Below are 16759 nucleotides of genomic sequence, written 5' to 3' on the forward strand. Positions count from 1 at the left end.
TTTTGAAATGACTTTTCTATGAAAAAGCCTATTACATATTAATAAAATATGAAAAGCTGAAGACACTAAAATCTCATAAGTATGAATAGCAGCAGTTTTTTTGAAAAGCCACTGCTCTGTAAGAAGAACAATACAGGGAGATACAATTAGTTGCAAATAGAAAAGCATGGACAGAGCAGTCAGAACTGGACCCTTAAAAGGAGCCTTAAAGCATTAATGCACATGAATCACTGAAAATAATTCTGTTAACAGAATGAATGAGATGCAATCCTGTTGCTTAGAAAATCCAGGTGGACACACACTTGGGGAGTTTCCCTGTCCTTCCAATGTTTATTTGGAAGGACGTAGCATATTCACTTGACAAAATCGTGAATATATAGGCCAGGGGAAGTTGGTGTCTATGTTTTATGACCAGTTTTAATTAAGTTCTCTAAGTTTTACTTAAGTATTTAAACCACTGTTAAACAATGTGACAGACTTGGACCAATTTGGGGACTGTAAAAACAACATGGCAAACCCAGTGAGAACAGGAACATGTAGAATTACAACAAATGTCCACATATATTTGAGGTTGGATTTTTTCAAGTCAGTCATGCATGGCTTATTTCAATTTCAAGACTAAGCAGTGGTGCAAATCACTCAGAATGAAACCACTGCTGAATTTTCAGTGCAGTACAAACCTGCTAAATATCAATTTGAGCTCACCTAGCCCAGCAGGTCCAAATATACTGTATCTCATCTCCAATGGCTTTAAATGTGTTTCTGGCTACTGAATCAAGCCTCTTTGCAGTTTTGCATAAATATATTCATACACTGAAAAAGATTAATTTTATATATGCTGCATCTGTCATACATTAATGCAACTGTCAACCCACTCCTGTGAAAGTGGGGCACCAATTCTCCTTTTTGTTTTCTTGACTACAGGAAATGCACTTTCCTTTACAGTAAACAGAAACCCTTTATGAGCTTCTTTGTAAGTCAGAATTCAAAATGACAGAATGTATGAACCCTTCCTGTTTAGCAGTTCATTTCCTTCTGAATTTGGGATGAGGGTGAACAAGAAGTGTGCAATTGCTTGGTAGGGTATCTTTTGATCTTATGTCCTGTGTAGTATCACATCTCCATGAACACACCCAACTGCACTCTACACGTGACAGCAAAGCCTGATGCCCTCCCTCTAAAGAGTATCAAGTCCACAGTAACCAGTTTAATTAACTGATCATGTTCCCTGACTCTGAATGAATCTCAGTATTACTAATTACACAGATGAGTCTGTTTTCAAGCCATGCTTTGTCATCACTTACAATCCCAAGACAATGTTCCCAACTCCCAGCAGATGTCTCCAGGCATGTCATTTGGCTGCTCCATCAGAGCAGCTGAAGTAGCTGAACTTTTTATGTTAAGTAGCCTCAACACTGATGATGATGACAAGGATGTTTCTGCAAATCCACTTGTATATTCCCAGTGGAAGGTTTTGCTCAAACAGACTCAACCAGTATGATTCATGTCCATACAGCAACTTACACGACTGCTTTTCTCCAGAATTTTTCTCATCTTTCCTTGTAATTTTTAACATGATAGTCTGTTCTATAATAACCTGGATCCACTGCCAGTAAAGCTGCACTTTTCTGTGGCATTCTTGTTTCTAATATTGACTGTCAACTAAATAAAATAACTTTTTTCTGATCCATACATATTTGACTGTCACTGGAACAGCTAATCTACAAGAACTTAACTGCTTTTCCATGTAACTTGCTGCATACTCAACATCAGCCAACATAACTGTATTTATCAATTCACCTACTGTCTCTTTTCAGGTAAGCTCCTCTTGTAGATGCAGGATTGTAGATATATGCTGGGTGCTTGAAAAGCTGAACTCTATCTGAAAAAGGATGATACAGGCATAATACATTCTGCCTTTTTCACATATATTCTAGACTTCTGAAACTTTTTTTTTTTAACAGACAGATTCAGACTTTGGAAAAAACTAACATTTGACTGCTGAAACCTTTCACTGAAAAGCACTGGGCTTTCTTTTGGATGCTGCTCAGAAATGCAATTTGTTTCCATGGTGTGTTCAACACTGCCCCTTCAGAGGGGCAGAGCATCCCAGTGCTGACAGCAACTCTGAGGTCTCCTTGTTCCTTCCACTCTTTTCTTCCTACAGCTTCAATCTTTGTCATTTTTCTGGATGTTTTCAGAAAAACCACTATTAGGCTGCAAGGCCATAATTTTCATTGGTTTCTGAACGGCAACAAATCCTACCCCTTTTTGGAAGAAAATCTCTGCAATGCAGGGGAACAGTTTCAGCTTTTCACACAGCCCAAGCAGCCCCCTGTCAGCTGGGCTTGCCAGGCTGCCACCAGGCACTCCCTGACTACAGCGCCTCGGGCCAAAACATTTCCCAGCAAGCAAACTACCAGAGCATGGGGCTTCATCTGGGGCTTTCCTGTAAACATCTCCAAAGATGCCAAATCAAACAGTTCATCAAAGAAAGACAGTAATGTCACTTTCTTTTGAGCTGTGAGACAAGATCACAATCTTTAAGAAAAAAAATTTTGTTTTGTTTTGTTTTTTTTTAAATTAAAAATTCCCCTGTTTTACAAGGCATTATCAAGCTGTTAAATATTTTATCTTACTTTTAATTAGCACATTAATAAAACGTTTTCCCCATGATTTAATTCTACATAAACCCAATGTAAAAGGATACGTCAGATTCCTGTCTTAAACTGCATACTCCTAGCTAACTACCAATGCTGGTCAGTAGACCTTGTATTGAATTTCAAAATGAAAACACAAAAAACATATCAATATAGCTGCAACAACTGGAATATTGGTGTAACATTTTACCTCTCACATTCCTGTAGTATTCATTCAGACCCCCACATGTGAATTCCACCACCATACTAAATGACCAATGCACAGTTGATCAGAGCAGTCTCTGCTACTAACTATTCCATTTTGTTTGCTGTTCTCCCTAAGTTGTTACTTGCAACTCCAGCTTTGTGCACCATTGCCTTGGGTGGTGACATATTGCTCTCCTGGGCTTCCAGCTGCCACACTCAAGACACAGGCAATATGCTTAGGAAGGAGAGCACCCACTGCCAGCCCTCACTGCATTCACTTGCTGCTCAGGGAGTGCAAATACTGAGGATGTGACCTGGTACAAAATGTACCTGCTGCATACAGAATGTGGTGGCAGTGGGTCTGTGTTCATGCAGACTGGGGGTGGAAGGAAGGGTATTCTAAGAAAAGAAATTTTCCCCGATTGCGGTCAGCACACTGTCCTTTGCTTTGAAGTTAGTTCTGTGTAAGGACATGGACCTGGCACAGCACAAGCCTTGACCACTGGACTCAGGGGGCTGAGTCCTGAATGTGTCATGGGCATCGACCACCCACCATCAGAACTGCACATAAAACATCACAATAGAAGTTAAGGTGAAGGTTACTCTTGGCTACAGCAATTAAATAGATTATAAGAAAATTAAAATAATCTTACATCAAAACTCCAGTATGTCCTTAAGGCTCCTATGCCTTTACAGCCCATTCTAAGTAGTAGAATGTCATATTACAGTAGGACACTGTAATTGTCAGCAAAGACACTGACAAGTTTGTGAAATTTCAAGTTCAGAATTAAAAATAAGAAAAAAAAACCAATTTAACTAAGACATTAATTCTAATTTATGGCTCTCAAGGGCTGAATATTTCAATTCAGATTCCAGAGTCTCACTTGCTTACCCACCACAAATTTATCAGCAAAGCTTTCAACAATTTTGCTTTATTTCAGTGGGTAAGACAGGAGTTAAATATACTCGCTTGCTATATTTTTGTTGTTATTGTTGTTCTAAATTACTCCCTGTCTTGAAAACCATCCAGGATACAAGATCCAATTTGAAGTCCTTTCAATTACACACAACAATGAACAGGCAAAGGTAGCAATTTACGGTATTCAGTTTTGAATGTTGCCATTAGCTTTTCTTGTTACAATGTCAAAGAAACTATGGGCATCAACAAGAAAAAACAAATCCACTCTCCAGGTCTGTTTTGAATAAATCAGAGCAGCCTCATATATAGCTCACAAAAATCCACTGTGTTCCTCAGTCACAGGAATATTCTGGGGTTGTCTTTTCTCATCTTATGCAGAAACAACTCGAAAAAGCTTCCAAAAGAAACTCTGAGATCAGTGTGCTGTCACAAACCATTTCACACTTCAGCACACTGCCAGGCTCAATGACAAAGGTTTTATGTATCTCTCTGCTTTCATCAAGAACTTCTCCAGTAAAAACTAAAGAATGTAGTACTCTGATTAGGCAAATCACTAAAACCTTACATTTTAAATATGTTAAAAATTGATATTTACTAGAATGGGACAGTTTTCAGTCATCAAATCAAGCATATAAGTCAGTGCTTGTAGCACTTGTTTAACACATATATTTACTTACTAACAAAATGCCAGCATTTCACAGAATCACAATAATTGAGTTTGGAAATGACCCTTAAGATTAAGTCCAGTTGCAAACCTAGCATCACCACTAAACCATGTAGTGAAGTACATATCTTTTAAATACCTGCAGGAATGGCACGGCGATTTAACCACTCCCTTGGGCAGCCTTTTCCAATGCCTGGTAACCCTTCCCATGAAGACATTTCTCCTAACATCCAAACTAAATCTCCTCTGGCACAACCTGAGACCATTTTGTCTCATCCTGTTACCTGAGAGAAGAGGCTGACCCCCACTTCACTACAACCTCCTTTTGGGTAGTACAGAAAGTGAGAAGGTTCCCCTGCTGAGGCTCCTCCCCAGGTTAATCAACCCCAGCTTCATCAGCTGCTCCTCTTAACACTCATTCTCCAGACCCTTCACCAGCTTTGTTGCCTTCCTCTGGACACACCCAGCATCTCAATGTCTGTCTTGTTGAGAGGGGTTGACTGAAGAGAAGATTTGAGGTGTAGCCTCCTCAGTATCCAGTTCAAAGGGATGCCACTTCCCTCATCCTGCTGGCCACACTATTTTAACCACTAAAAAACTGATACTGCAGATCAAAATCCTCAACTTTTTTTTTAAGGCCAGAAGTTTTTTCTGAAGTATAATACCACACTCATTTCCTCTCTTGGTGGATGGTAAACAAATAATTTGCAACCCATCACAAAGCAGGATGCACACAGCAAAGATGACATAGAATAAATACTGAAAAAAAAAAACAAGCTCAGCAAATCTGAATTACGTGCTTCCATATTTAAATTAATAAACTCATTTGTGAATTAGCCACGGCACAGGGCAAAGAAATTAGAGGTATCTCACTTGATAACTGCTTCAAAGCACGTAATTTCTAGGCAAACACATGTCATGAAATAATCTCTTGGGGAACCATAGTGATGGAGAGGTTTATTTAACACACTGTGTTGCCCTGTTAATGTGTTATATGACAACATCCTAACCTTTCAGGCTATATTCATCTCTACCACGCTCAGGTGAAGTAGAACACTATTTATAATACATACACAGAAATTAAAGACTCAGAAAAACAGAGTGATTTTCTCAAATTTACATAAAGAGCCTGTGGCAGTCAGCCCTCAGATGTAGCTACACCAAACTCAAAAGTGACTTCTCTAAGTTTCTACCACTGGAGACATCCACCGTTCCTGAGACCACTGACAAGAATACTTGATATCTGTTGTGAAGATTTACCAGCATCCCAGCAGTACCCCTAGATCCACTATATCTATCAGTCTTTAACCCACAACATCTAACAGTCTTTAACAATCAGTCTCTGGTCCAGGACACAGTGGTCCAGCCATTGTAGTTCCAGAGGTCTATAAAAACAGCTTCAAGAACAGGTATTGCAACACTGCTGGTAAATGCACAGGGGCTAAGCTAGCTTCTGAAAATGAACCACATCTTGATCATGCTTAAGTAGTCTGAGTTTTTCATAAACCTGGGAACTCTGGACATCAGAGGGTGCTCCCCTCCACATTTATGTTTACTACTAAAAAAGGGCTCCTCCTGAAAATGATGCACAGCAGGGTATGAACTGAAGCCTTCTCACAAGGGCTTCACTCTAGATGAGCCTTTTAGGGAACCTAAAGCACCTTTGTTCCTCATTTCTGTGCAAACACCCCCTCATAGCTCAAGACTGAGAGCCCCACTGATGCCACCAGGGTGCAGTCTCCAGGCCCCTGCTCACCTTCACTCACATGCCATGTGAGTCCTGGGACCCCACAATGCTGAAAAGAGAGAGGAAAGAGTTGCATACCTGCCATTCCTAGGCATCCCATCTCTTTCTGAAGCCACAGATCACCTTCAAAAACCTGGAAGAGAGCAATTATCAAAAAAACTCTTTTCATAAATACCTACTATTGAACTTTTACACTGAATTTATGCTTCAATTACACAGAACCCTATCCTACAAACCCTTGAGTTTCTCCAAAATTAACTACCAGAAGAGACACAATCTGACTCTAGAGGTCTCCCAGAGGCTGTTAAGCAGTATGAGGCTCTGCTGCCCAGCGTGGATATGCACACTTGGGGCTCAAATTGTGCTTACACTTCATATTATCAGGATGAGTCCCTGCACTATAGTGGAGCTGGGCTGGCTGTCAGTTTGCTTTCATTAAATATTCTTTCTTTGCCATTTTTGTAGGCATATTTGAGCATGCAGGAAAATCTGATCACTAGGAGGCAGCAGGAATGTGTCCATATTAGATGATCAAGTCCACTGACATTACACTCATTTTTCCTCCAGAAAACTACACAGAGCCTTTCAAAGGGGCAACATGCTAAAACTGCAGCATGCAAGGCAATGTGTGACAGCCTCCTGCCTGTGTCTGGACCACAGAGACTGCTACAGAAATCACAGCTCACAACATCAGTAGAAGAAACCAGTGTTTTTAAAGTTTTATTACCCACTGTTTCGATGAAGATGTAGTAGTCATACAAGCAGGTTCTCATTCATCAAAAATTCTTCCTTGCAGGAGCTAATAGAGAGGTAGGAATGTGGGCTAATTAACAGGGATCTAACTCTGCCTGATGACATCAGCCACATTTGCTGTTTATGTTTGCTACCAAGCACTGCATGTGAGTAATGTTAAGTACTGACTTATGTCAACACCACTGTTACAGTACAGCATGTCAGGGGCAATTTTCTTCTTTGTCTGCTCAGGGAAGCAAGCCATCACTGATTACTGCTAGAGCTGTAACCTTAGTTACCATTAAATGAAAATACTTCTCACTGCAGACAGGGCACTTTCCCTCAACATAACAGAAAATGCAAGATATCTCACAAATTCAGATGCACCAGAAGCCCTGGGGTTTAAGAAGCCTCTGAAAACATGTCCATACAGCACTGGAAGCAACTCTTTGAGAGAAAGAAGGGACTCAGAAACAAGCATTAGCACGTACATGCAACAAACTCTGAGCAGCTCTAAGAGACTCCAGGCACTGAGCTCTCCACTAGAGGCTATTTCCAAATACCTAGCTGTACAGCTCTTCCTAGTCTCCAGAATTCTTGTACATAAGCTGAGGTATGGTGAAGTTCTTTAATGCCATTATTAATTTATTGTCGCTGGTTAAACAATCTGTATGACCACAACTTTTGAGCAACCAAGCACCTCAAGAACACAGAAAGAGCAGGAAACTTCAGCAGCAAGCTGAAACAAAAAATTGTCCGGTGGCTAAATCAGATAGTATTATTATTATTATTATTATTATTATACACAGAAAGAATCCCTTTTGAGCTAGAGGGACCCTCGCAGATCATTGTGTCCCACTCTTGAATGAATGGCTCGTAAGGGGATCAAAACTGTGGTTTGTGTGCCCTTCCATCTATGCATATGGATATGCAGCAACAGAAATCACATTAAAAGGGTATTAATCCCTGCCAGGCATTGCTCGAGCAGTGTAGGGCCCTATCTGCACCAAAGAAATGTGTACCAGCCCCTAAATTAATGTAATAGCAATTTAGAACACAGATGAAAATACAGACCACCAATATAGTCTTTTATGTTAAATGCAGTCTTGTTAGTAAATATAAATCCCAAATATTATTGTTATGAATTAAATCAGCATATATATGAATTTCAGTGTTGGATGTCAACAGCTGCATCGTGAACCTGCAACAAAAGCTGACCATGGCTTAAGCATGTATAAAGACATGCTAAAAATGTGGCTTTTTAGCCAATAAGCTTTTTTCCCTACTTTCTAGGAAATCAGTACACAAGTGGCTCCTGATTTCCACACGCTCCAGGTTTTTATTGCTGTGTGGTTTTACAACAGCTGATGCACAACATCTATGGCATTTGTAGGTCCATGTGTGTCAGCTACAAGACATAATGGCACTCCTTGTTTTTCCTTCTGCCATATCTGACATTCATTTCTCAGTGGAAAATACATCCTGAGTATTCAGCAGAAGCCTTCCACTCTGCTGCAGAGTGCATCCACAATATCAGAGAACATCACAAGGGGCTCCAAATCAGCATGTAGTGCCAATTCCATGGACCTGCACTCACGTCATGCTTCAAAAGTAATTAATTTAATGCAATATTGTCAGGAAACTTTTCCCCAAGTTTTACATAAATTTATTCTTCTGGTAAAATAAATCAGTGTGCTGTTCGTTGGTTTTGGGGAGGGTTTTATTTGTTTTCCTGCAATACTACTTCCTGTTTATTAGTCTTTCTGTAATCCTGCCAACAAACTACTTTTGTGACTCACTCTAATCCCCAATGCACAGTAAGGTATGGGCAAAAGATAACTATGTCCACACATTTTGAGATGCCTTGACAGACACAACCCTAGATAAGGAGAAAGAATAAACATAAAAGCTCCATCCTAAAAGCTATTGCACTCCTAATTGGAGACTGACACCAGTGAGCAGAGGTGCTGTGACTGGATCAACACCAAGGGCCTCTGCAGCACAGCGAAGCACAGACACAGCATCACTGGGGCTGGAAGGGAACTCTGGAGATCATCCAGTCCAATCCCCCGCCAGGGCAGGGTCACCTAGAGCAGGCGACAGGAACACATCCAGGTGGGTCTGGAATGTCTCCAGAGAGGGAGACTCCAAGACCTCTCTGGGCAGCTGTGCCAGCACCCTGCCACCCTCAATGAAAATAAGTTATTCATGTTGAAGTGAAACTTCTTATGTTTTACTTTATGGCCATTGCTCCTGGTCTTGTCCCTGGCTACCACTGAAAAGTTTGGCGCTATCCTCTCGACACCCACCTTTGAGATATTCATACGCATTGATGAGATCCCGATTCAGTCTTCTCTTCTCTAGACTACACAGGCCCAGCTCCCGCAATCTCTCCTGGTAACAGAGATTCCCCACACCCCTCATCGCTTTCGTGGCCCTCTGCTGGACCCTCTCCAGTGTACCGAGGACCCTGTCCACAGCCTGTCGGCTGCCTCACCACGCCGGCTCCTGGCACTTTCCGGCCCGCTGCCCCAGCCGCAGTGCCGGGGAAGCGGCCGCTGCCCGGCCGGGCCCCGCTCCCGAGCACAGCCCGCCGCGGGGCCGCTGCACCGTCCCGCGGGCCCGCCCGGAGCCCGCCATCGACCGCCGCGCCGAGGGGCCGCTCACCGCGGGCACAGCGCTTACCGCAGCCGCCGTCCGACCGCAGGGCTCCCGGGGCGGGCCGCGCCCGGTGCCCGCTGCGAGGGGCTGGGCGGGCGCGGAGGGGCCGCCGGGCAGCAGCGCCAGCAGCAGCCCGGCCAGCGGCCACCGCATGGCAGCAGGCGGACCCTCCGCGGGTGCGGACGGCGCCGCGGAGGTTTTCCAGGAGTTGCCCCAAATCAGGCCCGGCCTCAGCCGCCGCATCCACCCGCCATCGGTCTCCTCCCACCGCGGCGAGGGCGGGGGGGAGAGGGCCCCGAGCAGCGGGACCTCCCCTCGTGCCCTGCCCTCTCCTCGCCGCGGGCCGGGCCCCGTGCGATGGCGGCGGTCGAGGGCTGCCTGCGGGCCGTGGGGCTGCAGTTCTGGGCGGACTCGCTGCAGGCCCTGCCCGCCCTGCTGGCTCCCGCCGCGCTGCTGGGGCTGCTGCTGGGCGCCGCCGCCGCCGCCCTGCTCTGCCGCTGCGCGCTGGGGCCGCGCCGGGGCGGAGAGGTACGCGGGGCCGGCGGGAGGGAGGCGAGCAGCTCGGGTAGCAGGAGCGGGGCGCGAAGGTTTGAGGGGCGGAGGGCCCGGGAGGGGTCGCCTGCCGGCTTTGCCCGCTGCCCGGGACAGCCGGGGGTGCCTCGGGCGAGCGGCGCGGCGGGGTGCGCGCTGCTGCGGGCGTAGGTGCGGAGCCCCGTAATTCCTGCCACGCCTCTGCTGGAAAGGATTTCGCTACTTCATTTTCGAAGTTGCGGAAAGAAGCTAGTTCTAAAACGAGGCCGGTGGAAGTGTTCAAGTGTTCTGATTGTTGCCCCCCTGGCCTATATCTCTAACACATGTGACCTGCAAGTTGCCACCGCTTCGTGTTCGAGGCAGTGTTGCTTTTGGGGATAGTGGAAGATGTAGGTGGTTTGCGGAAGCTTTTTGACATAATTGAAAATAAACTCTAACTTTCATCCTAAACCAGTGATTTTGTTTCCAAAGTATTTTACAGGCTTTTCCAAAGTTCGTGTTACAGCACAGCACAGAGTATTAGTTACCTACAGCAATAACTTTGTACTGAGGGTATGCAGATGGATACCTAAAGAAATAAAGGAGCCTGAGCAATGCTGATGGTTTGCTTGATGCCAAACTAACAGGCAAACACTTCCTAAAGTGTGTGATTTTGTTAATAACACTCTTGCTGTTCTGTTTTAATTACTGTGGTTCATATATCTTTATATTATAATGTTTGCTTGGACTCAAAAGATAGCAGACACAGCACATACCCACTGAACTAGGCAGGCATCCATCTACCAGGCAGGTGTATTTTCTGAGAATTCTTACTGATTTATGCTTTATTCTCCCATCCCACTTAGACCCAGGTTATGCTGGACTGACTGGATGTAGCAGTGGTTGGCACTGGCAGCAGGGGGATTTGGAGCCCTGCAGAGAGTTCTGCCAGCCTGCAAGTGCAGGGTCTGGTCCAGCTTGGTTTTTCACCACACCTTTTTTGACTTATAACAGCTCTGCTGCATGTGTGTATTTGCTAGTGTTGATCATCATTAAACATTACATAGGAGACAAATTCTCTAGTTCCCAACTGCTTTTAAGTGGAGGATTGAAGTTCTGTTTGAAGCCAGACATTAATCTAGTAATGGAGGCACTTCACATGCTGGATCAATGCATTCTGTGCAAGTACAAGCCCTTCTGATTCAATTCCTCATTTTCCATGCCTTAATGGGTGTATTTTTATTGTACTGCCACTACCAACTCAAATGTAGTCATGTGCAATTTTATCCTTTATGTCATATGTGTCAATAGGGAATAGAAGCTGTCAGTTCTCCCTGGTCTGGATCTTCAGATGCATTTAGATGTTTAAACGCTATTAAAATCAATGCTGCTGCCATAAAAGGGTTATTTATATTGAAATAAAAATAAACTGCATGCTGGTGCATACAGAGCACATTGCACAGTGGGAAGGTTGTATCCTGTGGGTCTGATTTCCCCAAAATGAACAGGGCAACCTTCCCTGTTCCTGCTTACCATTATCTGCCCCAGCAAAGCTAGGGAGCAAGCAGGTGCTTGCACCTATGGCAGCCTTCTGTATGCAAAGTCAAAGCAGGGATAGCTTCTTTGAGTATATGTTCCATCCCAAGCAGCTACATTATCCTTAGCATGGTAGCAGGGCAAGTACCTGGAGCCTGAAGCAGCCTTAAGCAACACAGTGACAACACATTTGTCACTCAGCCCCAGTTAATCACTATTTTACAGATCACAGCCCAAATCTGTGGGACTTAAATACATGGAGGATGAATAATAAGTTCCTTATTTGTTGGTTTGTACATAGGATACACTGGGATAGTTTCAAGAAGAAATCTTCACCATGATGACAAATAAATGACAAGATTGATGAGGGAGATTTGTAGCTGTTCTTTTCTCATAAGTAGATTTTTAGGAACCAGTATCTGCACTTCAGCATATCTAAAAGGCTAACTCAAAAATATAATCTGAATTATTGCACCATCTAAGATTCAGAGAGGTGTCAGAGGCCAGTCATACAGGCTTTAGTGTGTTCCAAAGCTGGGCTGTTCTCTGTGTTCTGGGAAAATGGACTGCTTCACATACCAAATGGCCAAATAATTTGGGTGAACCTTTCCATAAGAGAGGGACATGAGTAGTGGCTGCAGCTCTATCATTAGCCTACATCCAAAAGTAGTCAGTGGATGGAAAACGTGAAACATAATTTAAAAAGTAGTCCATGTAGTGTGGCTGCTGTATTTTCCTTCACTAAAAAAATAATCCTTCTAATGCTGTGTTTGGAGGGAGGCACATCAGTGTTGTTTCCTGATCTCTGTAGTGTGTAGGGAAGATCAGGTGTAGCAGAAGGTTTCATTGCCACACAGTATCTGTGTCCCTGCCAGTAGCTTTTTGTGTTTGTGAAGTGAGGCCAATAATATGGGCTGCTTTTGGGGATGGAAGGTGATGAACATTTTCTGGTAGTTACTTCTCCCTAACAGGAGCTTGCACACACATAAAGCTTCATTTAGGAAGTTTGTCTCATGGCCAGGGACAAAAAAAATACTTGTCATTCTCTTTATTGCTGGTAATTAGAGACAATTTTAGTTAATTTGCTGTAATTGAGATGTTTGAGCTCAGACCATGAGGTTGACTCCAAAGTCTGCAGTTAGACATTTTGAGAGCAGATGGATTGATTTGACAGGGTCACAGCCTCTTAAATTTTTTTAGATTAAAATTCTATTTCTGGAATGAAAAATTTAAAAGTTAATTAGTTTTAATGATTCCTTTCTGAATATGTAAAATTTTCATCCATTTTCAGATTGTATTTTTCCAAAATTTTCAGCTAATACTGGAATAATTTTCATGATGGAGACATGAATGTATCCAGGCTGCAGTGGAAGATGTTTCCAGTTAACCTGCATGATCTCAAGTGTTACATTTTGTGTTTTCTCTTGGAATTTCAGAAAGATGATTCTCAAAGACTTCTGGAAAGCTTCAGTGCTGATGAGTACACACTCATGAAAAGTAAAGCAGAACCCTATACATCAAAAGAGGAAATGGTGCTGGAGGTAAAGCTCTGCTCTTGTCCATTTTGCTGCATGTAGCAGTGAAGATGTTCAGGGCCTGCTCTAAATTGTCTTAATTTTAGTGGGTTTGGAGAGAGGCTTTAAAAAATGTTCAGAAAAAGTGTAAGATGGAGAGTGGGAGTTGATTGCTGCTTATGAATGCAACCATTTCAAGCACTTATTCCCTTATGAATTCCGTTTCTCCTGGGGCACTCTGGATATTTTAATCAAAATCCTGAGTTCTTTTTGGACAGAGACTTCTTTGCTTTCATCTCTATATCATCATTAGTTTCAAAAGGCTGATGGGATAGATTAATACTATTAACATAAGAAAAAATTTGTAAGTACTGAAAGACCTCTGTGGTGAGCTGAGATTCAAAGACAATTCAAGAATTTGTGAAAAAAAGTAGAAATATAAACATAACAACCCGCTCTCAATGAAAACATCAAGTAAGTTAAGTAACTTTTTTTTTATAATCCCAAAATAACTGGAGAGCCTGTCCTACTGTATAGTCATTAGATGACTTATCTTTAACCCAAAGCTGATTGGACTGGTCTTGCTGAAGCTAAAGGTTGTGATTTAAACTGCTCATTTAAAAACGTGCAGTTCAGCTGACTCATTCAGCCTATTATCCATAAATTAAATACAAGGATAAAATGACAGTCATAACCAGCCATTCTAGTGCTTAGCTTGTAATAAGAACTGATTTCAAGAAAATGTTATTGTTAACATTGAAACTGTTGGTTTAAATCCTGACAGGTAATGAATCTTCATTTCACCTTTGTGGTCAGGAGTGGTGACAAAAACATGCTTGGTCATTTTGCTTGAGTTAAAGTAGAATATAACAAGTGAGCATGGATTAAGTTATTTTTTGAACTGTAAATGTTGTGGGAGAGCTTACACAATTTTACATCTTTATGCTTATTACCAGTGTTTTTGAAATGGGATAACAGTCTTTTAAAGGTGATAATTCACAACTCTATCCATTTCCATAACATGGCTCATTTATAAGACATTAAGAGGTAACCTTGTTATTTGAGAGGACTTTCTCCCACCTATCTGTCTAACTACTGAAATTATATGTATTTTTTTATACTAACTCGTTCTGATTTCCAGAGGCTTTTGCTGTTACTAGCATCAAATTGACATTTTATGAAGAGGCATAGATGGAAAATGCTTTTAATTAGGTTAGAGCACTTCAGAAAAACAGGTATTTTGATTCTGAGACTTCACATTGCAATAATATCATAATTGCTGTATTAATAATAATTGTGTGTTACTTATGCCTGCTGAGAAGCAGGATGTGTTAGTTCTAGCACACTGCAATAGAGCTTTCCAGCTTTGCACTGGCTGCTCTGCCTCCAGTCACTGCAGAGCAGTGGCTCTGTCCACTCCTGTCCTGATGGCACACTGCAGTGCTGAGACTGCTCACTAGGGGCAACTTCATCAGTCAACTTTATCAATAAACACAAAAATGGAAATAAATGAAATGGAGATGAAAAAGTGCAATGGTAGAAGTCTAGTGCATTACATAGTTTACTCTTTTTCCATTTCTATTTTTTAGACTCTATTAGTGCTTTGATATTTCCTAGAAAAAGCTGTATGAAAACCATGTGTTTTGACAAATCAGAGTCTTTCATTTCATATCACAAAACCAAGAGAGATAAAATAGGAAATCCTAGTGCTTGAATTTACACATTTTATCTGCTATTGGTAGCCAACCTTTTATTAAGCCATACCTAGCCTCTCAAAATAAATGATGATCCCATTGTTCCAACATATAGAAAAAAGCAGTAGCAGAAAGTCAGATTATGTGATACAGAAGATTGTGTGAAAAGAATTCAGTATCTAATAAAAGTTCTTTGGAAAAACATTGTTATTTTCTCTATATTTTGCATAAGGGTTGTATTATATAAGTTTTTCCTGGGACTAAATGATGACTGTGTTTGCTTAATTTATTGTTTCTTTCAATTAAAATTGAAAGACAGAATTTATGGCCATGATGATATCTGTGGAGTTTATTATCTTTTAGTAGTTTTTATTATTAGTCTCATTTGTAAAATCTTTAGCTGTTGCTAAGGGTCTGGAGGAGGGTGACAAGACACAAAATGAAAATGTCTTGCAAATACCAGATACTACCTATTTTCTCCTGGAGAATTAAAAATATTTTGTAGCAGTGATAATGACAAGAGTTCCCTTTTCAAGTTTTCCTACTTGGAATGAGCCTTATGAGAAGACTTCTTGCACTGAAGCAGGGACAATCAATAAGCAGTTATCAATAGGAACATTTAAATTGTGTAACAAAAAGGAGCACATGATACTTAAAGTGAAAAATTGCCAGATCTGCTGCTGTTCTCAAATGGTTTTCTGTTCTTTTCCATACAGGAAAGTGAGTCTCCTCTGAACAGTAACATCACAGCATTTGCATTAAAGGCCAAAGTGATCTATCCCATCAACCAGAAATTTAGGGTAAGGTTGTAGATTCTACTTGTAAAAATTAATGACAATCATTCTGTGTCAAAGTAAATTGCAGAGTCAAGTAATGGAAGAAAATTTAATGCCTATCTGCTTAATAGGGATCTTTCTTTTTTTTATAGTCCATTGACTCAGGGCTTATTCTGTAAGGTATCAGCTGCTTTCAGCTGCCCCTGAAACCTGCAATGTTTTACATGGTGTCCAGTCAATTTTCACTGTATTTAAGAGAGCATGTCTGCCCCTTAACATTAATGGAAGTTGGATCTGTCTAAGGAGCCATAAGAAAAACACCACAAGGATCTAAAAGGAAGAGAGGAAGCATGCACTCTGCAACTAACTACGGCAGAAGAATGCTTTCCTGGGCAGTGCAAAACCTTTTTGTATATATGGAAACACTCTTGCTGTGTATACTGTTTTACAACACTGAAAATTGATGTGATGTTTGTCTCCTTATTGAGTTGTATTAATTGACCTTGTGACTCTCCTTTGACTTGTAGCCTTTGGCAGATGGCTCATCCAACCCATCTTTGCATGAGAATCCAAAGCAGGCAGTTCTGCCTAATCAAGTGGTGGAGACATCCATGTCAGGCAGCCTGGGATCCCTGAGCCAGGGAGACAAAGAGGACTGTAGCTCCTCCACAACAATACATTCCACAACAAGCGATGACAGGTTTCAGGCTCGAGCCTTTCTGAAGGTGGCCAGCTTCCCTGAAGTGCTGACATGTGAGAGGTAAGCAGAAAACCTGCCTTGTTTGGTCATTTCCTGTGTTTTTAGGACAGTCACTAAAGGTGAAAGGCTGGGCATGAATGCACACAGTCACCACATCAGGACAGGGTTATCTGCTTATAACCCTAAAAAAGTTGTTGGGAGATTAATACATTAAGCTGTTGGAAGTAATCCTGTTCTTTGTGAAATTTTGGGAATCAGAACTGGCCAAAAGCTGTCTGATAAAAGGTGTATCACTGTTAGGACAAGGAGATGTCTTTGTTACACCTTGTATGCTCAGTGTGCTGGGGATGGAGCTCTGCGCTGTGCATTGACATCTCACACTGCAGATGCCCTGAGAACACTCAGTGGTCTGTTCTCTCTGTTTTAATGGGAACTACTCATGTCTTACTCTGGGAAAACA

General features: G+C 42.0%; 2 protein-coding genes across 11 annotated transcripts in view; one reads left to right on the top strand and one right to left on the bottom strand.

Moving 5' to 3' along the window:
* The window catches only part of EVC2 (EvC ciliary complex subunit 2), a 66441-nt gene extending 56487 nt beyond the window's left edge, over positions 1–9954 (bottom strand). For 3 of the 9 annotated variants that reach the window (XM_064418680.1, XM_064418679.1, XM_064418678.1), the window contains exons 1-2: positions 9594–9954; positions 6255–6309 (exon numbers count right to left, since the gene is read on the bottom strand). In XM_064418680.1, coding sequence (XP_064274750.1) covers positions 6255–6309; positions 9594–9812 — 274 coding nt within the window. In that variant the 5' untranslated portion in view covers positions 9813–9954. Of the gene's footprint in view, positions 1–1804; positions 1883–4568; positions 6172–6254; positions 6310–9217; positions 9571–9593 lie in introns of those variants that run through there. The other 6 variants (XM_064418677.1, XM_064418676.1, XM_064418681.1 and 3 more) reach the window with 5 other exon arrangements.
* EVC (EvC ciliary complex subunit 1) overlaps positions 9819–16759 on the top strand; it is a 49018-nt gene continuing 42077 nt past the window's right edge. For both annotated transcript variants that reach the window (XM_064418685.1, XM_064418686.1), the window contains exons 1-4: positions 9819–10097; positions 13052–13156; positions 15540–15623; positions 16127–16359. In XM_064418685.1, the coding sequence (XP_064274755.1) occupies positions 9927–10097; positions 13052–13156; positions 15540–15623; positions 16127–16359 (593 nt within the window). In that variant the 5' untranslated portion in view covers positions 9819–9926. The remainder of the gene's footprint in view (positions 10098–13051; positions 13157–15539; positions 15624–16126; positions 16360–16759) is intronic.

This window comes from Passer domesticus, chromosome 4 (genome assembly GCF_036417665.1).
Source record: "Passer domesticus isolate bPasDom1 chromosome 4, bPasDom1.hap1, whole genome shotgun sequence".
Classification (NCBI taxonomy): Eukaryota; Metazoa; Chordata; class Aves; order Passeriformes; family Passeridae; genus Passer; species Passer domesticus.